This window comes from Haliotis asinina, chromosome 5 (assembly GCF_037392515.1).
Source record: "Haliotis asinina isolate JCU_RB_2024 chromosome 5, JCU_Hal_asi_v2, whole genome shotgun sequence".
NCBI classification, from domain to species: Eukaryota; Metazoa; Mollusca; class Gastropoda; order Lepetellida; family Haliotidae; genus Haliotis; species Haliotis asinina.
The window spans coordinates 47,955,116-47,977,615 of record NC_090284.1 but is presented as its reverse complement, the minus strand read 5'-3'; the positions used below and the strand labels follow the sequence as shown (position 1 = coordinate 47,977,615).

General features: G+C 38.0%; 1 protein-coding gene across 3 annotated transcripts in view; it reads right to left on the bottom strand.

Annotated features, from left to right (window-relative positions):
* Nucleotides 1-17,210: 17,210 nt before the first annotated feature.
* LOC137284653 (uncharacterized) overlaps nucleotides 17,211-22,500 on the bottom strand; it is a 28,052-nt gene continuing 22,762 nt past the window's right edge. For all 3 annotated transcript variants that reach the window (XM_067816550.1, XM_067816548.1, XM_067816551.1), the window contains exons 2-3: nucleotides 19,783-19,942; nucleotides 17,211-19,218 (exon numbers count right to left, since the gene is read on the bottom strand). In XM_067816550.1, the coding sequence (XP_067672651.1) occupies nucleotides 18,122-19,218; nucleotides 19,783-19,930 (1,245 nt within the window). In that variant the 5' untranslated portion in view covers nucleotides 19,931-19,942 and the 3' untranslated portion in view covers nucleotides 17,211-18,121. The remainder of the gene's footprint in view (nucleotides 19,219-19,782; nucleotides 19,943-22,500) is intronic.

Genomic DNA, 22,500 nt, shown 5'->3' with positions numbered 1-22,500 from the left:
ACTACAATCAAAGTTAAGAAGTCTTAGGGCTACGAAAGTAGGGGCCTTGACTGGGAATACCAGTTGCTCTGTGCCCAGATTGGCGAAGCTCTCTTAGCGCATTAACTTGCGACTATCTTAAAGCTAAACCGGAGAGCTTTGAAAATCTAGACCCTGCGCCCAGTTTCACAAAGCTCTCGTAAGCCTAAGATCTCGTAACTTTCCTCGTAGCATTCGTACCTCTATATCACAGCATAGGGGGAACGAATACTACGAGAAAAGTTACGAGATATTAGTTTTAGGATAGTTTTGTGAAACGGGGTCCTGGTCTGTATGTAATCTGTCAGTGCCGAGTGCGGAAGACGCAATATGTCGGAAAGAGCATGTTAAATCTCAAAATCATCATCACCACCATCATCGTCCACCACCACCATCATCGTCATCATCATCTTCATCATCGACTGTGGCGGCATGTGTCTTTGCATTTTGTTTTCACGACACATCCCCATTGTCCATGTGCCACCCTACGTGATGCAAAGATGTTCTCCATCTGGGGTACCCTTACTCCCAAGCACTAAGGGCTACAGTCGTCTTTGGAATATAAATTATTTCTGCCAAGTCATCAACAGGCTCTCCTTGTCTTGTGTTAAATCTGCGTTACCATTTCAAACACAACTTGGGGCATAACGATCGTTGTTAACGCCTGGAATAACTGCCAGGAGCGCCGTTTTTGCATCCTATTTTCTGGAATCCTATGTGACAGAGAGCTGGCACTTGAGACAAATGCCGAGGAAATCGTGTCGACTTCAGGATTTCTGTCTGTATCCACTGGCGTCAAGCAGGGTACGCGGTTTACCGTTTAGAGAAGGCTTGGTCGTTTTGGGTTTTTGTCACAATTGTAATGTTATCGGCTAAAGACGTCAAGAAATATGATGGCTGACGAGGACGTTGAACTCGGACTGACTCCATAGAAGGAGATGGGTGGAGGTTTCAGGTGTTAAGTTCCCCTGACCAGGGGGCCTCCTGCACAAAGCGACCTTAGTACTACGACCATCTTAACCATGTTACGGGAATATGGGAGGTACGATCGTCCAAGGACTATTTGACCGCTTTGTACCGTTGTACAAGTACGTGAGTGAGTTTAGTATTACCCCGCAATCAGCAATATTGCTGCGGTCTGTAAACAATAGAATCTGGACCAGACAATCCAGTGATCAACAGCACGAGCATCGATCTACATAATTAGAATACTATGCCAAGTGTCAAGCAAGTCAGCAAGTCTGACCACTCGATCCCTCAAAAGACAAGCTTGGGTTAGAGAAGATCGATTTTAACCTGTATGTACTGAGCGATCTTAACATTACTGTGACCGTAACTCCCATACCTTAAAACAGACTGAGGTGAAAAGTTACCGCTGACGTTGTCTTGCACGATGGAACCCCGGCCGCGATGAGTACAGTCATGCAGTCACTCGCATTAACCTACCAGGTACCCATATTGTGCAGACTGAACAATGTTAAACTCACAAACTGACTTGACTAAGGTGAGTGTCACACGTGCTTCGTTGTGGGGCAGGAGTAACTTTCAGGAGTCAAGCTGACAGTCACCCATCTAAGGACTCTCCGTGGCCAACGTCGTTAACTTCAACTGATTTGTGGCCAGGTTTTACCCACAAGGTCATACATCAACGTTATGATTATTCAGTCGTTTAAAAAATCGGTTTTGTAGGTTCTTTTTCACTCGAATTAGAATTAAAAAACGTCCAGGACTAGAAACTGAGAGCACTAGCTGAATCTGGAAAGTTTGCGATTACAAAAACTACCGTGAGAACAATTCGTATATTGATCCGTCTTCGGGATTAATTGTAAGAGATAAGCCCGGGGGGCCCATGAGATTAATGGGTATGTTGAATCGTTCACCCCAATAGAAACATCGATGCAATCCTACATAGTACACAAGCGAGACGGACACTCTTTGTGTGGAGATTATGCAAGTCGAGCTCAATCAGACTGAACTATCTGAGAACATCAATACATAAATCATGCTGGTCTGTAGCATAATAGCATTACCTAACATCCGAGCGACATTTAAGATGCTGTTGGGTGTGATTGGGTATGCCGGAAATGCTATTGGCTAACATGGGATGCGAGTCGGTGTTATGCGGTATTTATAATATCGATAGTCTATTGTTGGTGCTATACTGTGAGGCGAGGGGAAATGGGAATTTATTAACCCGTGCGTGTGTGCGTGTGTACTTGTACTAACCCTGCTTAATGTCGTTTCCATAGTGATGTCGCATACCGCTTGATAAACAATTCCGATTCCAGAGTGCCGACTCCGAACCAACAGTCATTTTCTTCCCGAGATGGTAAGGGCTGTGGGTAAGAGTTCCTCTTGTTCCCTATCACAAGTAATATTTATAAACTCTCCGAGCTATGGAGTAGGCTAGTGGTTAAAGAGTAGGCTCGTCACGCTGAAGACCTGGGTTCGATTCCCCACACGAGGGCAATATGCAAAGCCCATTTCTGTTTTCCTCCGCAGTGATATTGAGGGAACATAGCTACATGCAGCGCAAAATCATATTCACTCACTTACTCACTGTTGGGGTGCATTGCTGAGTGTACTCCCCGGGTTGAATAACAACATTAGCCTATTAGAAGTCCACTCAAACAGGATACTACTGACAGCCTATGTATTTAAGTTTATATCATTAAAGGTCGAGCACTGTATCAAAAGCTGCCCCTTGGACGTATTTTCGGTATGGCGGTACAGAGAATCGAACTATCTGCTCGTCACGCTCTATCCGTTACATACCCGTGAAGATGCGGGTTGGAATTGGTCTTCAGCAGCCCATGCTTGTCGTAGAAGGCGACTAACAGGATCTGATTTGGTTGACGTGACACCGTGTCCCAATTGCGCAGATCGATGCTCATGATATCAGTCACTGGATTGTCTGGTCCAGACTCGATTATTAACACACTGTAATATTGCTGAGGGCAGCTTTAGAAATTGACCAAACAATACACAATCCATAATTATGACGAACTTGGCCGAACTGTACTGGCCCGAGTACCTACAACACGGGACTGTTTGATCGATGAAACTTCAGTTCAAGGCGTGTTGGTCATGTTAGAAAATAATTATTTCCTGGGATAGATGTTGGGATGGTAAGATAACCAAAATACTCCAAGGTAAATAACATTCTCAACCGAGCTCACGCGACGAAGCGGGAGCAAATTACCGGGAGGCCAGTTTCAGGAATGCATTATTCATACCTTAATTTCCACCCTGTGGGGGCTAACTGAACCTACCCAGAGCATCTCAGAAAGCTGCACAGTGTTAACTTGACGTACATCTTGATAATGGCTGGAGTGGAATCTCGGATCTGTGCAGTCGGTAGATACTAAGCGTTACTCCCTCGGCTGAGATAGACACATGCTTGTCGTGGATCGTGTAGTTAAAGTAGACAAACGGTTAGTCTCTAAAAATATGTAGCCTTGAGTGAAACAAGTAACTCCAGTCAAATTGTAAAGAAGTGAGATTCAGAAACTGAAGCTATAGAAATCTAGACTTGCTTCATTTCAGAGTAAGTGAGTATAGTTTTATGGCGCTTTTATTCCAGTAATATCATGGCAGGGGACACCAGAAATGGGCTTCACACAATGTACCAATGTGCTGAATCGAGCCCGAGTCTTAGCCGTGACGAAAGAACACCTTAACCGCTTAGTTATCAATCCCCGTTACATTTACAATTTTTGAAAGATTCAGAAGATCATTTAACAATATTTTTACCTCAATTACTTTGTCAATTATAGAGAGATTCACACTTAGTTAACTGCATCAGATTAGTCTGATTAGTTCATATTCAACTGCACAAAAGAGACTTTTGAAAATGCCACGTGTCATTGGCAATCACCAATGTCTAATACTGCTCACATGTCAGGTGTACTGAATGGAAGTAACGTTGTACTCGACCCGTGAAGGTCCCGGGGTAGAATAGGCGTTCAGTAACCCATGCTTGCTATAAAAGGCAACTATGCTTGTCGTAAGAGGCGACTAACGGGATCGGGTGGTCAGGCTCGCTGACTTGGTTGACACATGTCATCGGTTCCAATTGTGCAGATGAATGCTCATGTTGTTGATGACTGGATTGTCTGGTCCAGATTCGATTATTTACAGACCGCCGCCATATAGCTGGAATATTGCCCAGTGCGGCGTAAAACTAAACTCACTCACTCACTCAAGTTGTAGTCTGTCGGAAAGAAAGCATAATGGACTGCCACATGGCACGGTAAGACAAAGTTATAAGGGGTGGATTGACTGTGTCGAAATAATTACTATTATTTCACTACGAATGGAAAGTAAACTAAACGTGTGCACAGAAGTATCATGATTATAAATGCCAACCACAATAGAAATACTCTAAAAAGGGAATGTAAGTTTTGTTCAACCTGCGAAGCAGCAACATGCGGTGGTTTTGACTCTTTCAGTTGCAAGGTATTTTATGCTTACGTTGCTATTTCCACGATTAATGTAGACTTGTCTGCGTTGTTTCTGTAAAATGTGCAAGTTTTCTTAGGTAGTCCCGATGCTGGCTCCAGCGGCAATGGTAATATATGCTTCATTTTTGTTTGACGGTATATCCCATCTATATACATCTATGAACAAGTGTTGTACCGAACTCAGGACCACTAATTTCAGTTGGCTATAACCGCAGTTTGTCATCACATACACATTTCGACTAAACCATACACAGGTGGGTCGGTTTGTTTTCTACACAGTTTATATGCATGTTTCGAGGATAACTGTATGCCATTCATTAAAGTCTTAAGGTATGGTTTTCATCTGCACATAAGTCACAGATTAACCAGATATATTTCAAACACTGCGGACTTGGTCTGATTTGGTTTTGTTTAATGCTGCACTAAGCAGTATTACAGCTATCAGGTGTGTGGCTACCATTACTAAAAAAAGCCCAGGCTTACACGTGATTGTTGCTGAAAAGGTTAAGAAAGCCCCCAATACAATTTAAATTTTCAACCTATCTGGTGGTAATCTCTGTAAACAGTCGAGTTTGAACCAGAAAATCCAGTGATCAACAGCATGAGTATCGATCTAGGCAATCGGGATACGATGACATGTGTGAACCAAGTCAGAGAGCCTGACCACTAAATCCCATTAGTCGTGTCTTAAGACAGCACGGGTCGCTGCAGGCCAATTCCTACAAGGATCTTCATTCTTATCGACTTGAAACTAAAACAACATTCACTCAAACAGAGTAGGAGAACAACATACAGAATATATATATTTATTTCTGAATAATTATTGCATACAACAACAGCACCATACAAATATACCATGAATCTTTGACACAGACAATTTGCTGATGGAAGCTAGACACCAATCAGGGAAGTCACATGACCAACGGTCATCAACTACAGTCACATGATACAACCTGACCAGATTTGATTTAAATCACGTGACCAACCCCAACCAAATCACATTGCAGTAATAAACGGCTGCAGCTTACAAAATCATCCTCCAAACACTGAAACCTAAACTTCGTCCTGATCTCAAATTATAAATTTATATAATTTTCAACAGGGTCACTTCCACAAAGTGACATCACCGCTAGTGTGATTAAATCCTCATTGGAGTTAGTACCTTTTGGACTCACTTTTGGGGGCGAAGTCCAGTCAAAAATTAGACCAAGTGATGACAGCGTGTTTTGAAACATCTACAAATTAATATTGACTTCAGCAGTAGGTAGGTATGAAGCTTATTCCGGGTGTGGCGAACAAGAATGGGGTGCTATGCACCAGTATGAGCTTGTCTACATATACTGAGGAAACACCACATCTCTCTCTCTATATAGTGTTGTTCTTTCTGAGGAAGACTCAGCAATGTATTTGAAATTTAAACATCAAAAATGAAAACAATCTCCAGGCTTATATGATATCCATTTCTACAGAATGGCATGTTTCACATGTGCCAGAATATATTCCACGTCTCTTGACTGCCGAGAGAATATATACTGAACAGCAAAAGAAATGCAACTTTGGCTTTTTTTTCTCAATTTTTTCAATAGAAAACTTGCATTTCTTTACTTAATTAGTATATCTAAAATGCTTGACTTGCACTGCATGTTTGATACATCTCAGAATGCTAATATGTTACCAGAAAAGGATAAGATAACAAAAACAAATGAATATTTTCAAAATTAAATATGCTAATGAAATATTGTAGAGGTTTCATGTCAAACATAGTTGTTTGTCTTTCCTCTCTGGTTTGTTCAGTGAACTTTATATTTGAAAGATCCTCCATTTCAAGTTCAACTTCATGTTTAAGTTGCTTTTAATTCAACAGTATTTCAGTTAAATAAATGTTGGCACACAATATGGAGGAAAAAAGACAAACCAAGGTCATAAATTGGATGAATCTGGAGTTCAAACCATTGAGCAGTGTATCCTTGCAGTTGTAAGGGACACTACTCTGCAAATTGCTATGCAGCACCTTAGAAGACAGTGGCACCCGTACTCCCTGCAGGGAGAAAAGTATGGCAGGTAAGACCTTCAACGACCATTAGAGAAAAATACTTCTCCAATAAAGTTAAAGAGCATGCTGTTTCCAATGACTACAGTAATTGTGTACTCCTAAACTTCATTTGAGTAGTGAACAAACATACCCTCTAACACATGTATGATTTGACTGACCGAACAAAAACACAGAAATTGAAGAATGGGATTTTCTAAAACTTACAACAATTTACCAATGATGATAAAATGCAACAAAAACAAATTGCTGTAATACATTGCAAAATGCAAAACGACTGAAAGTGTCAATTAAAAAGAAGACATGAATAGAAGCAAATGTGTTAACCCCACCCCCCAAAAAAAATACTTTGGTGAACAATGTCATAAAAAGGAATAAGACAACAAAGGAAAGAATGGGAAAGCCATTTACATACAAAGCACTTTTGAAACCCCAAAACATCCAAGGTGCCAAGTGCTGACTTGTCACTTTTTGGTAGATGTAAAAGATATCACAAACATAGTTTTAATAGCAGCAACAGAAACAGTAGTATCTGGAATGTCCAAAAGTTTCCTGGTGGACTCTTGAGGTCAGTATTTAAAAGAACAATTCAAATAGCATACAAAATAACACCTTTCAAATACAGACTTTTTGTTCATAATTAATAACTGATACAATGCCTTCTTAAAATATATATTGTATTACCTTGTAAAAATGTACTGAGCAAAATAACAAGTTCTTAGTAAAAACAGAGTCAAAATACCATTATACTGGGTTCAGATAATCAAAAGTTGATACAAAATGTTGTCATTGTTTGTTTTTCTGAAAAAACACTCTCGGTATTTAACTTAGCAGAATACATTTTCCCCTAATCATATTTAACAGAAGTATCACTTGAACTTTTTAAAGGGAGACAATGCTCAGATTGATTGGTAGTCTAAGATTGACTAAAATGTTTAAAAAACTGCTTTCTTCGTCATTCATGTTTAATGGCATGTATCGTGAAAGAAGTTGGTAAATACCTTCATAAAATACAAGTCTCATTTTGAAATTGCTAATTAGATAAATAGTTTCATCAGAGAAAAATGAAACAATAATTCTGACATGATGTCACCTGGATGTGGTTCCAGTTACCACTACCAATATAGCATTGCTGTGTCAATGGTTGCAGAAACAATTCCTTTTTCAAGGAGAGTTTTGATTGCAAAGTCATACAGTTCATGCATTGCAGGATTTTTGATTGAGTGAGTGTAGTATTACACCGCACTCAGCAATATTCCAGCTTTATGGCGGCAGGTCTGTATACAATCGCGTCTGGACCAGACAATCCAGTGATCAACAGCAAAAGCATCAATCTGCACATTTGGCAGGTGATGACATGTGTCAACCAAGTCAGCGAGCCTGACCACCTGATCCTGTTAGTCGCCTCTTACAACAGTCACCTTTTATGGCAAGTTGCTGAAGGCCTACTCTATGTAGGACCTTTATGGGTTGCAGGAATTTAGAAATGATTTTCTTGTCCTATTACAAAGTGTTTCAGCTTGGCAAAGGTAAAAATATTACTGAAACAGAATGACTTTTATTACTTTTGTCTTTGACTGTTTTGTCCGAGGGATCCAGATAAAGAGCGGGCTGACAACAACAAAAGACTGACTGGAAAGTGGCAATTATACAGGAAAGTCCCTCTGTAAGCACTGCACCTTATGGATAATACACCAAACGTTTCCTTCTCAAGTTTCAACAGCCCAAACCTGACTACAGTCTTCTCTACACCACCCTCACAAAATCAATAGCTGAACAACCTCACCATAGCAAGTATGTATTCAAGGCTATTCTACATAATCACAGCATAGTTGACTAGTGCCGATCATGTGACTTAGACACACTGTCGTTACCTATTATTCATCGTGTATCAGATAATTCAACCATGTTCTGTTTATTACCTGATGATTAATACCATTTAAGTAAATATCACTTAAATTTGATATGTACTCTCTACCTTACTTGCTTTGCATGGTGGTGTCATTACATCTCCATCACTGATCATTCAGGTGAACTTTTGAAAGATCAATTCTTGCAGAGGCTTCTAAGTTTTTTGTGTAAGTGAATCATTTAGATCAGATAATCTGATTACTATTTCTCAATAACAACTATAACAAAATGATACCACCCAAAATAACAAAAAGCGTGAGTGTGAGTTTGGTTAACACCGCTTTTAGTAATATTAAAGCCATACAGTGGCACTAACACCAGTAATGGGCTTTGCTCACTGTACATATGTGGGAAATTGAACCCATGTCATCAGTGTGACGAGCAAACACTTTAACCATTAGGCTACTCCACCACCCAAATAACAAAGAAATACCCCATCAGTTGCACTAGTAAATAATTAATGACATGCCAACATATTGTTTGTGATATTAGTTCACACATTTCATATGGAGAACCATGGCACAAATAACTAATAATTATTTTCATATACGGTATATTGTCCTTCTGTTCTTCATTCAGGTATTCTTCTGTTAAGATCCAAATTCTGAATTCTGATAGTGAAAAGGATATGAACGCAAAATGCTTTTGAAAAGCTGACATCTGATTGGCTCAAGAATCCATGTATTGTTCATTTTGATTGGATAAAGAGTTTGCTAACAGCTCACCTGGCCCGACCATCTTTGGAGATGTGATCAGGTCATCATCCAGAACAGTACCATATTGAATCAAAAGTCTGATTTCAACCCTCATGGCACAAAGACTGTAAATACTGAAACAAATGGCTAAGAGTTCTTACAAACTAACAGGAGAGTGTTTTTCATGACAAACCTTATTCAGAAAGGTACAAATTCCTAAACTATGTATTTTGCAGCCAAAAATAATACCAGTTTTATTAATCACTATATATTAGGATAACAATAAGTCAAGTATTTTTTTTACATCTTGAAACTCAGATTATGCCTATTTACCAAAAACTGTCAGATAGCAAAAACTGAGGTTACGATTATACTTATTAACGAAATCATGATGGGTTTACAAGGATATATGTTAAATGGATTTCCATTACATGCAAACTAATGTCAACTATGACAGTGAAGTATTGTCTTGAAGCGAAACCACCCCAAGTTTGAAAATTGTATTTGCTCAAAGAACAAGGTATGACAAGGTATGAGAAAGGCCCTCCTAGCCTCCTTGATCTTTATCTTTTAAGAAAATAAAGAAGTCTTATAGTAAACAGAATGAATTCTGTCAGACACGTTATTATGAGTGAGGACTGGACTTAAATACATGTTTTAGACACATAACATCAAACTTGTGTATGTTAGGCTAAAACATGCTGCAAGAGGCAAATTTGAAGGTTTTGAAGAAACTTATAAATTTATGATCCTGAGCTGATATTCTCAGATGTAGATAAAGACAGCATTTACAAATTGTGCCCAAATATTCTTGTGGCACTGTAGTCATCCAAATGAAATTTTCTCTTGAATTCAGAAAACTATCTTTCTGCTAGCAATTCATGTGTAATTGAAAATCTCTGGAAGAAAGATGAATGAAAGCTAAAAATTTATAAAGAAGCCCTATTTGTCAACCATCTGTGCATGTCTGACAAAGTATTACAAAGTTACCAAAACCTTAGAGATCTATATTTCCGCTGGACCTGAAAAAACCCTTATCCTGCCTCCTCTTTTCAATGTTTATACCAGAACAAATTTATTTCTTCTTTTATGTACCCACCAGTCATATTTCTTTCACAAAAAAAGAGAGAAAATTTCCATTAATTTTCCCTGCTAAAAAAATTTAGAATCCTAATGTTTATATTTGCGAAAAATGTAAACTTACCCCACAAAAATTTCCATTATTTTTTGCCCCATACACACTTCATACACTGCCAAAAGTAAAATACTTTAAGCATTCAAAAAGGAATACGTGTATCACTTTGACTTGAAAATTCTACAATTTTTTTGTTTTCCCTCCTTCCTTTAGGTTTTCTGAAGACAGAACTTAAAAAAAAAATACATAAAATTGGTCTGGCATTAAGTAACTTTCATTTCAGTCTCAAACATAATACAACAAAAAGTAAGGACAGTCTTCAACGGTGTCCATACACACCAACCATTACATTGTGAGGTGAGACTACAGTACTTACAAAACTGACACTTAATGACAGCCATGGTATCCAATCAATACCCCAAATTGTAATACACAAACATCTTCAACCACCTCCTCTGACAATACAGTCTCTCAATATAAATACAGACATATCAAGTGGAAGATGATTTAGTGACTTGTAGCACCGGAATCACAAAACACACAACCAGTGTGCAACCAAGGAAGTCATTGCTTAAATCTAGTCATTGGGGCTTGTATGTTTCAATGGTGCTTGAGGATACACCAAAGCACAGACACCTAGAAACGCATCAAATCATGTGAAGAATTTAATCATAAATTGACAGATTTATTGGTGACTAGGAAAGTTAATGATTAACACTTGAGAGGTGTGAAGGCATTCACAAGATTACTGATGCTGGGATTTTTCCACAAAACCAGGGCAGGCTCCAATGACCAGATTTCAGTCCATTGGCTCCTGGTGAAAACCACATACACATTACAATACTAGTCTGGACCAAGCACAACGTTCATCTGTACAGGAGATTCCTGAAGACGTGCCCAAATATTGGTAAAACTAATGGTTTGATTGTCCAGTAAGTTACATGGGATGGGAGGGCTGTGAATAACCATCAGATTACACATGGTACCAGTGCCACAGCCTTGTTGTGATCTAGTCCATACTGTTTCTGTATCAGGTGCAGCTTGCATCTACACAAAGTCTATACCAACAGCAGTGAGTGAGCAAGTGAGTGAGTGAGTGAGTGCAAGGGTGAGTGTGTGAGTGAGTGAGCCAGTGCAGGGGTAAATGATTGAATGAGTGAGAGAGAGAGAGTGGGTTTCTTTGCATGAGTGTGTGAGTGGGTTTTATGCTGCTTTTAACAATATTCCTGCAGTACTACTGCGTGGAACACAAAAAATGGGCTTTCACATGTGGGGAATTGAACCTGTGTCATCAGAGTATCAAGCATATGCCACAACCATTATAATACCTTATTGCCCCCAACTTTGTGAGACTTTGGTGAGTTATACAGATGTATTACACAAATAGGTTATGCAAATGAGTTAGGTATGTTAGGTATGGTATTCATGTCATACACAGCCTCTTTTCAATATCACACAAATATCAAACACCCCTTTTAATTTCAAGCCACTACTTTGACGCAAGAATTCAAAACTTAAAAGCAGTCAAATGTACAAACCCAAGTATTGATCATGGAAATCTATCATCCAAACTAATGACAACTGAAATACTCCCAAAATATCGGACAAAAGCAAGGACAGAATTACCTCCATGTCCATACACTTCTAGGAAGGTAGTGGATAGCAGTGATCTGTCATGCTTGATGCAAATAAGGGTAAACCGGTGCAATTTGTCAACTACTTAACCCACGACTTTCAAGTAGTTTATGTAAACAATATTGAATAAAAATTTTAATATAATTGCTAAAGTAGATTACAAAGCCTCCATACAAACAGAGGCTCAAGTATGAAAAGAACCCTTGTGTATAAGAAATGGTATAACAGGATTACATAACACACTTCTGGACACAAAATGCTAGGTGCTGAATGTGATGTGTCCATTGCGTTTAAAATTGGTAAAAATTAGTGTGGAACTTTAGATGCTGTGTTTTGGGAAAATGAGTGCATTATACACAAGAAAATAAGGTATGTATAGGCAATCGGTGATAGGCTATCAGTGGCTCCTTCCACGAAGCAACCTTCACTAAGTTTAACCTTAACTCCTATTCTTTATCCCTGAACCAAGGTTACCATAGTGACTTACGATCACCATAGTGACTTACGATCACCATAGTGACTTACGATCACCTTAGTGCTTCCTGAAAGGAGGCCCAGACCAATAGGCACTGAATCCTGGAATAACTCATAGAATTACCAGAATGAATGTTGTGGTTGACCCATACCATTACTGTAAAGTTATGGACAAACATGAAGATAGCATGTGGAGACGTAAATCACAGATAGACAGGAAACATTCCTGATATTACACTCGAGTCCATCATCACAAGATTTATATACACATACATTTAACCTCTCAGCTGAGTCCTGTAATGTCACTTTAAATGATTCCACCACCCGAAACTCTGAACATGACTGTCACTATGAAATGATCTGCTATTTTGTTCAGACGACAAAATTTATGATTTTCATGCCATTCCCAAAAATATCCGAATGTTACTTATTTAAAGCAACAAATGGTTCCAAAGGTCAGAGGACATGAAATACTGACAAATGTAATTCATTTGAAATCACAGTTGTTTTACTACATACAGTTTTTTTCAGTTAACTTAGCAACAAACTGACTCTTGTCATGGGTTCAGCCGAGAGAATACAGTTCCGACCACCACATGGCAACATGACATGGCAAGGTGATATGGTACAGTCAGAAGTTGAGTTCCAGATTAAATAGATATGGATTGTCAAATTATATATACAAACACATGATATAGTTAGTATATGTGAAAAAACATTCTTAAGTATTATTGAAGCCTTGAACAAATCAATCTGAATTAAGGGATCATGTCAACATATTAAGTGTCTACATTAAATTAAACATTTTCAAAATATTCTGAGAAACATGTTACTGTTTTAGACTATAAATATAGAATGCTGATTCAGCATTTAGTAGACATACAGTGAGCAACTGAAACTTGTGGCAAAACCGCTAACAGAAATTTTATTAACAAAATCTTAACCATAAATGGAAAAACAGTACACCTCATTCACTAAATTATTTCAGTCACATATACCTTATCTTTGACATGTCCCTATTCACCAGGATATACATTTGTTTTTGAGATGGCCCTTAAAGGTAAAAAAGATAAATACTGTTTGTATCTGTGTTACATAAATATATTACATAAATATGACTGTTGGGTCAAATGGTGCATTGCAGCATATCAGTTTTGCTGTAATAATTTGATACTGTTTGTATCTGTGTTATATAAATATATTACATGAGTATGACTGTTGGCTCAAATGGTACATCGCAGACATGTCAACTCAGCTGTAATAATTTGATTTATCTAACTTTGTCATAAGTTAAACAGATAATGCCACATAACATACTCAAAAAAAAAAAAAAAAATGACCAAAAAAAACAACATGACTGTGTTATACAAGTGTGGGTAATTTCCCATGTAATTACCAAATAACTACAGTCATAGGTTGCCTCCTACTCATTTTGCATTGTATTTACCCGTCCATGAAGTGGGAATATATATCAGGTTTTCCCGAGGGTTACTGATACCTATGATTACCTATCAGGAACTATAACAATAGCAATGAATAACTATAATAATTCAAACAAATGCATTTCATGAAATGAGAGGTTGAATATGCAGTAAAACAAATTATTACATTGTCATGTTGAAACATTCAACTATTAATCAACCAATCAAACAAAGCTATATGCAAGTACTGTTTGACAGTGACCTGCACTATGGCATGTTTTGGCAGTCTGTGGTATAACAACCTCACCCAATATTATCTACAATGGTACTCCCAGAACTAGAAATAAACTGATTTTTGTCTTCCACAATTATAATGTAAAAGACAAAAGTGCCATATGTTGACACAACTTTACGTAATTTCATCTATAGTCATAGTTGTCCAAGCATCTAAAGAATAACATTTACAAGTAAAACCATCTTGGCTTTTCAAAAGCATAGTCCCAGACAAAAAAATGAAAGAACATTGCCTCTTGTGCCTGTAGGCAAAATTAGTCCCACTGCGTAAATGCTCAATGCTTGACTCCTGATGACCAATGGCAGACGGCAAATTTTACATGCAGACAAACCACTGCAACTCAATCTCGACATTCTCAGAGTCTAGGACAGACCACTGTCATTATGTATCATTTTCAACTTATTAGCACCATATTTCGAGCTAATGTCATCTTTTGTTGTTTGAAGAATCTAAATTACAGTTCCATAATTGCCAACTTTGACATGGAGTTCAACAACATTTTCATGTTAGTCATTCTTCTGTCTGACTCAGCAGTCAAACCTAGGAGATACAAAAGCTTGAATTGGCTATTTCATGACTGGTGCTGTAACCTTTCTAAGAACAAATTTGAATAAAAATAAACATATTTCCATTTCCAAGAGGACTTCAATGGGATCATCACAAACTACCTACTTGCATTTCACCACCTAAAAACAATAGGTATATTTCAACTTCGAGGTTAAATTTCATCTTCTGTGACAAATCTCACTATGAATTTCAGCTGCATGTGCAGCTTTGTGTTATTTTATCTCTGCTACATGAGGCATCAATTTCAACATACATTCATCATAATCAATAACATATTCAGGTTAAAATAACACCACCATCCTCTGTCAGCTCAGGTGTGTAAGTGAAAAATGACAGTGACGAACATGAGAGACCTTTACAAAATTTCAACAACACAAAACTGAATACTACATGTCATTTCCAAAGTTGTGTCAGGATGGTTTAAAAAGTTAACAAACTGAATAAAAGTGGAGACATTAATCTTGTACTAACATTAATCCTAAGCATCTAAAACAATGCCAGTTCATCTATAATGCTGATAGGTGGAAATGATAAATATTGCGTACATCAATATAATAAAGTTCATTTAAGTAACTAGTGTAATAATAAAAACATTAATGATTAAATGACAATAATCATAAACAGAACTTATCTTCTGGCTTATGAAAGTGGTATCATGCATCCGTGTGACTTTCAGAAATAATTTGAATAAAATCAAGGGAAGTAACTCTAATACTTCAACAAACCAATCATGATTGACCAAACATAAATACTATGATTTCTGATTATACTTACATTATATAGTTTGTCTTGATTAAAGGAGAATATCTTCTTGGTATATAAATATTATTTTGTTAGTTCTCACTTGATATTTATTTCTCTCATTTTGCTGAGATCGGTCATGTTGTTACTATAAACAACAACATTAACTAGACTGTCCACTAGGAACATTCGGTAACAAACATTGAAAGCCCAGCAGTAAATAACAATCAGTAAGGTTAAATAATTAACATTCACAGACACTCACTGCAGAAATGAGATGTGCTTAAATGGACGAGAACCTCACTAAGTGTATCTGTGTACACATACAGTAAGAGTTCCCTTAAATCTGGCGTCTAGCAAGTATTTGGACATGTCACTTTCTAGCAAGTATTTGGACATGTCACTTTCTAGCAAGTATTTGGACATGTCACTTTCTAGCAAGTATTTGGACATGTCACTTTCTAGCAAGTATTTGGACATGTCACTTTCTAGCAAGTATTTGGACATGTCACTTTCTAGCAAGTATTTGGACATGTCACTTTCTAGCAAGTATTTGGACATGTCACTTTCTAGCAAGTATTTGGACATGTCACTTTCTAGCAAGTATTTGGACATGTCACTTTCTAGCAAGTATTTGGACATGTCACTTTCTAGCAAGTATTTGGACATGTCACTTTCTAGCAAGTATTTGGACATGTCACTTTCTAGCAAGTATTTGGACATGTCACTTTCCTTCTCTAAATTTGGGTTCAGACAAATGTGAAATCTAGGAAGTTTGTGGACATGTCACTTTCTAGCAAGTATTTGGACATGTCACTTTCTAGCAAGTATTTGGACATGTCACTTTCTAGCAAGTATTTGGACATGTCACTTTCTAGCAAGTATTTGGACATGTCACTTTCTAGCAAGTATTTGGACATGTCACTTTCTAGCAAGTATTTGGACATGTCACTTTGCTCCCCCCAATTTGGGTTCATATAAATGTGACATCTGTCAAGTATTTGGACATCTTGCTTTGCTCCCCCAAATTTGGGTTCCTTTCAAATCTGGCATCTAGTAAGTATTTGGACATGTTGCTTTGCATCCACAATTTTGAGTTCCCTTAAATCTGGCATCTAGCAAGGATTTGGACGTGTCCCTTTGCTCTCCCAATTTTAGGTTTTCCTAAATATGGTATCAACAAAGTATTCAAACATGGCATGATACTTGATTGAATCTTATGGCATAAACCATAAAACAGAAACACATACTCAGACTTGGCTGACTCTGTCAAAGTGGCTGCACACACAGAGCAAAACTGATTGTGCAAAATTATAACACTTACTAAATACATTTAAACAAACTTGATTTTAAAATAATCAGTCACTGATGTGAAAATATATTCACGCAAATGGCAGTCAGTATGAATAGATTAAATGATATTTTCCCCTCTTCCCTCTGAAACCAGGATCTCTGTCAACACTGCATGGGTTAAAATCAAGACATTTTACAATGACTAAAAAATCAATGCAAATGATATGTCTCTTGTTCACACAAAAAACATTTGTTCAGTACCACTCTTCAATGCAAGTTTTGTAGAACTTGGAAAAACAGTCCTTAGAAGAGTCATCCTATATAAAACACCAAGCAATCATAAAACACAGTTGCCATGAAAGTAATATCAGTCATTAGGCAAGTATGATGCTTGAATTTCACTTCTTTTCATTCATCAGGATATGGTTGTGCATTATCTCATGTGCACAACATTCTTGAGCATTTGAGAACAGAGTTAACAAAAATAAATATTCATATAAAAGAGTATGATGTTTTTCCTATCTAAAATTCACAAAGGCCAGACTTTTTATAAAAAATGGTCACAGATTCATTGTGTACATCTGATCATAATATAATAAAAAAATGGGGGGAAAAAATGTAAAGCACTCCACTGAAAGCAAACTTTCATGTCCACAACTTTTAGTAGACTTTCAACTATCTAAAAGTCGACAAACCTCAACTTTTCACCAAAAAGATCTGTACACCAAAAAGTTAAAAACTCTGGCCTAAGATTATCCAACTTGCTACTTTAACATTTTCAAATAAATATCAGTAACAGTGTTCAATCTAACAAGTGTTCCTAACTCATTACAAATATATCTGAGACCCACCACCCTCTCCAAACCAAGCCACCTGTAACGTATTAAGAGGACACTTCTATTAGGTTGAATACAGTAACTGGTGTTAATCCAAAGACATCTATATAGGCCATCTGCTATATCTTTGGTATATTTTGCCTCCAAGTAATATCTTGTTATAAATGAGGCTGCTATCTGTGACTGACATCAAGGCAGCATATACCTACCAATCAAATGCAAGGCACGGATGACTGATTTGGAACAACTTGACCTGGGAAAAATGGCTGCCATCTTCCTGCTCTTGTTGTATGATTCTCATAAGCTGATTGAAGAGATGACAGGTTTGTGAAAGGATTCTAAAGTATGAGTAAGTGAAAACAATTTTGTGCTGCTTTAGTAACACCGGAACTGTCTTTCAGCCTTAAAAACTAACAACATGACTAGTGTTTATCATTTCACCAAATATGAAAACTGGCGAATACAGCATAAAATGGTGCTTCCAGTTGCACTGCAAGGTATTAAGCTGAAAAGAAAAAAAAAGAAAAATGCTTGCGTTGCCAAGGATATGTTTCACTTGGAGACGGGTTTCTTGTTCAACGCTGTCTTCATGCGTATTCTGGCTTGAACTTGAGATACTTGATGAGGCGTGCTGGCAATGGGAGTCGGGAGATAACGTCTGGAGGGAAGTGTTGCAAAATACGAATACGGCACCGATTCTGCAGCGATCCATACATAGGCAGTTTGTAGATCTGAACATGGTCAATGGTCGTTTCCATGTCATTGAGAACTATAGCCATCCGACTGCCACAATGGGAGAAAATAGGCATGTAGTTTATTGGGCAAGAATGCAACCCACACGCGTAACGGTGGTATTGGATGCAGTGCAAGGTACGGGCATTGTCACCATCAAAAATATAAATGCTCAAATCAATTGGCTGGAATCTTCTGGCCTTCTTCTCCCGGCAGTGGCATCCGCTTGTTACCATCAAGGCCATAATAAGATGTCCGTCCCGAGAAAACTTCAGATCCTTGAGATTAGGATCAAGGCTTCTGTGGACATCATCAACTCGTGAGTTTGTGGCAAGGACGTCCCATGATCCAACCTGGACTAGACTCAAACTATTGTCCTCACCATGTACAAAACTGGTGGCTGCAATGCGTGACATACAAAATCGCGGATCAAAGGCAAATAGAGAGTGATTGTATGGTGGTGAGATTTCACACATCAGTTCCCGAGTCTCTAGACTGTACAGCTGAAATACAAATGCATTTGTGTCACTCTTCAGGGAAGGTATTTTAATCATGCACATTGTTCCATCTGGGCTAATTTCTCCACGAACAGCCTCATTCACAAACTCCACAGACTGCTTCCCAAAAATGCCTACATACTTATTCACCCCCAGATCGATGATTGCAAATAAAGTCATCAAGTTTCGAACTAGATGTAGCACAACTGTGTTGCTCTTATAACACAGCACACTTTTAACATGGAAGTTCTGTATAGATGAGAGATGAGCAGGGATGTGGTTGTACTCAAAGTGCTCGGCCATTTTGGTAAATTTACTCTTCCTCCGAAAGCTGAAGAGTGGTCCAGATTTGTTGATATTGATAATACCCTGTCTGCTGGTACAGAATGTCAAACTGCAGTCCTTGTATAGAACACCATTGCATAACATTGTCGTCTCTGAGAACCCCGCTGCTTCTGAAAAAGTTAACATTGATTAGTCTTCTGGAAACTACTATGAATCCTGAACACAGAGCGGGCATTAAGATGTGGTGGAAATGATAGTGTCCCTTGTTTGCATCAATAACATGCTGCAGTATCGTTATGTCAGGTATGCCCATTTTTGATCCATTTTAGCATTGCAGAGAGGGTTTGGCAGAATGGAAAATAATGTGACACTGTGTGACAGACTGGGACAAATATCATGACTGAGTGATGTTGACACAGAAGATGTTTGATAGATGTGCATCATACCTACACGTGGACAAGTCTCTATGGTAACAGTGTTAATAGTGTAAATGAAAATTTCTATAAAATGTGAATAACTGACTGGCGTCCTTACGCTTATGCTGACCGCTCATTTAGACTTGCCTCTTTAAAAGATAGAATAATGGAACATCCATGTGCTTAGCACTAAGATGAGCCTTACAGCAAGGCTTTATCATATCAAGCAGAGGTGGAACACAGCTGTGGATACTAGCCTGGCAGATTCCCTGCAGACATCCCTGGTCAGTGTTACCATGGCAGCAAGTCAGTACTCACCTGCATGTCCTCCCTTCCACTGGTCAAGAGAGCACTGGTGTAGGAGTGACCAGGCCCTCGCCTTCACAGCCTGTCTGTTCATATTAGCTACCACTGCACTGGCTCCCATCAGACCATAATTTCCATTCCGACTTTCTTCTGCTCCCATTCTACTCCAGGACTGTGGACAGAAAGAAAAATCTAATTACTTGGCTTGTTTGTTGTCTCCTGTCAACAATATTTCAGTTGTAAATAATCCATTCTAAACCAGATAATCCTGTGATCTGTATTACAGGCAGACAAGTCACAATGTCTGACTACCTGATCAATTCAGTCTGATCACCTGATCAATTTAGCCGCATCTTAAGACCAGCGTCGGCTGCCTGAAGCAGTTTTTATGGAGAACCATTGGTCTAACAGCAAACAACATGTCCACCTGGATACTTAAATGATCTAGTACTGAGTAATAGCAATCCCAAGCATATATACTATGCTATATGCAGCTACTTACTTCAGTCAACTTTTGTAAACTAGACTTTGCAAAATATCCCATCCTGTTTAAAGGTACTGTTTACACATCTACTGTTGCAAAACAAATCAATTAACATTGAAAAGATTATTGCCATGAGTTCAATAAATGAGAAAACCTCCTTGAAAATTGGCAAATTCTAAACAAAACTTAATGACAAAATGTACGATATTTGCACATGCTTTTCAGCTATCTGATACATGATTCTTGCACAGTTCAGCTGCTTAAGGTTTATAGTTGGTTCTCCAAAGTTAGTGGAGAAATTCATCTTTGCTGTTACCTTAGAAATATAAACATAAAGTGAGTGCTTTAAGCGAGGCTAAACTTTCAATGGGTAGTATATTTTTAAGTGCCAAATTTCATGACTTGTAGAGATATTTCACTCACACTACCATATCACTTCTGTTAAGAAAACATAATTGTAAATTTCTCAAAGACATTTTACATCCTATTTTGTTGAGATTTAACATTAGTTACCTGTGATACATCATGATGACTGTGACGAGTCCAAAGACACTTTTCATTCCATTTCGGGCTATATATTGGGTTATAACATAGCTATATGTTTGACGTTCAACATGGTCAGCAGGGGTTAAAAATTCCCATTGCCCGATGCCCCGGACAAATCAGTTTTCATATCAGACAGTCAAATAATGGTATCTTACTTGTCCATGGACTACGATATCATGTCTGCTTCCGTTTTCAAATTGCAAATAGACTTGGATTTCATTCATATCTACTTAATATGTACCTATTAAATTTCACAATGATAATTATCTTTCTTTGTAATTTATCCTTTCTCAATAGTCCATTAAACGTTAACAATGAAAACCATGTTGATTTATTCTTTCATAATTACATCATCATGATTATGACATAAAAATCAGGGCAAGAGGAAAATTAGTCAGGGCAAGCTACTTTTTTAAGTGGCTTTAAAAAAATGGACCCTTGGTCAAGATATGAAGTCAGGGTGGTGGGGCTGGGATCATAATATTACCTGATATTGATGCTATCTCTATGCTTGGCCAAGGAGTAATTACAAAACTCGGGTTTTACACTGACAAATAGATGTCCTGCACTGACACACTGAATACTATATACAATAACTCTGTAATGTATCCCAATATGAGGGCTGCGATACAACAGATTTCTAACCCTGTGAGTGCCACACAATACGCACAATACATTGCAAGTATTATTACTTTAAAACCACAACTGTTCAAGCTAATGCTGATTCTATAATATTTCCTGGTTGGCCATATAAAGCTTCACTGTTGCCATGATTACTGTGCAATCTAGCCTATATGTATGTCTCAAGTTTAATAAAAATGATATTTCACAGAAGCGAGTTTAGTATTCTGTTTATTACTCGCCAACATAAAGTGACAGAAACTGCCGTGAAATTCCCTACAGTGTGACGACTCTCAGCTTTCCGCGAGGCAAGCAAGGTCTAGTAAAATTGCTACATCGGCATTAGCATTGTGACGACACAACTTCAAACCATTTTGACATCATATGACAAGCGGTATTACACTAGTGCAATATGGCCGTAAAAATATTACACTGCAGTACCTTCAACGGGCGAGTAATAACTAGTATTACGACATGAATGACATTACATCAATAAACCTGTAATAAAGAGTGAGTGAGTGAGTATGGTTTTATGCCACTGTTAGTAGTATTCTAGCAGCATTGCAGCAGGGGACAGCAGAAATGGGCTTCACACATTGTATCCATTCAGTGTGGCGAGGGAACACTTGAACCACGAGGCTATCCCACCACCCCCTATAATAAAGAACTGACATACAATAAATAGATCACATGCCACCTCCTAAATAATATATTCACAGCTCACAGTTTTCCATACTCAACATCTCTTGATGGACAGAGCGAGCCCCATGATGGAGTCACCCATCCAACTGCTGACCTCTACAATACAGTACTAAAGATATGAAATCCAAGCCAGGAAGTCACTAACAGAGGTATCTACCGTTTCACTTGAGGAGATACTAGTACTTTATACTATTTCTCTGTTGCAGGATCAGATGTCAGAGTGTTTGCTTTCACTGTATTACTTCCCCATTGGGAATTGTTGAGGACTCTCGCCATTCAGTGACATTGAAGGCAATGCTACTTCAGTGAGTGAGTTTGGTTTTATACTGTTTTTAGCAATATTCCAGCAATTTCACGGTGGGGTTCACCTGAAATGG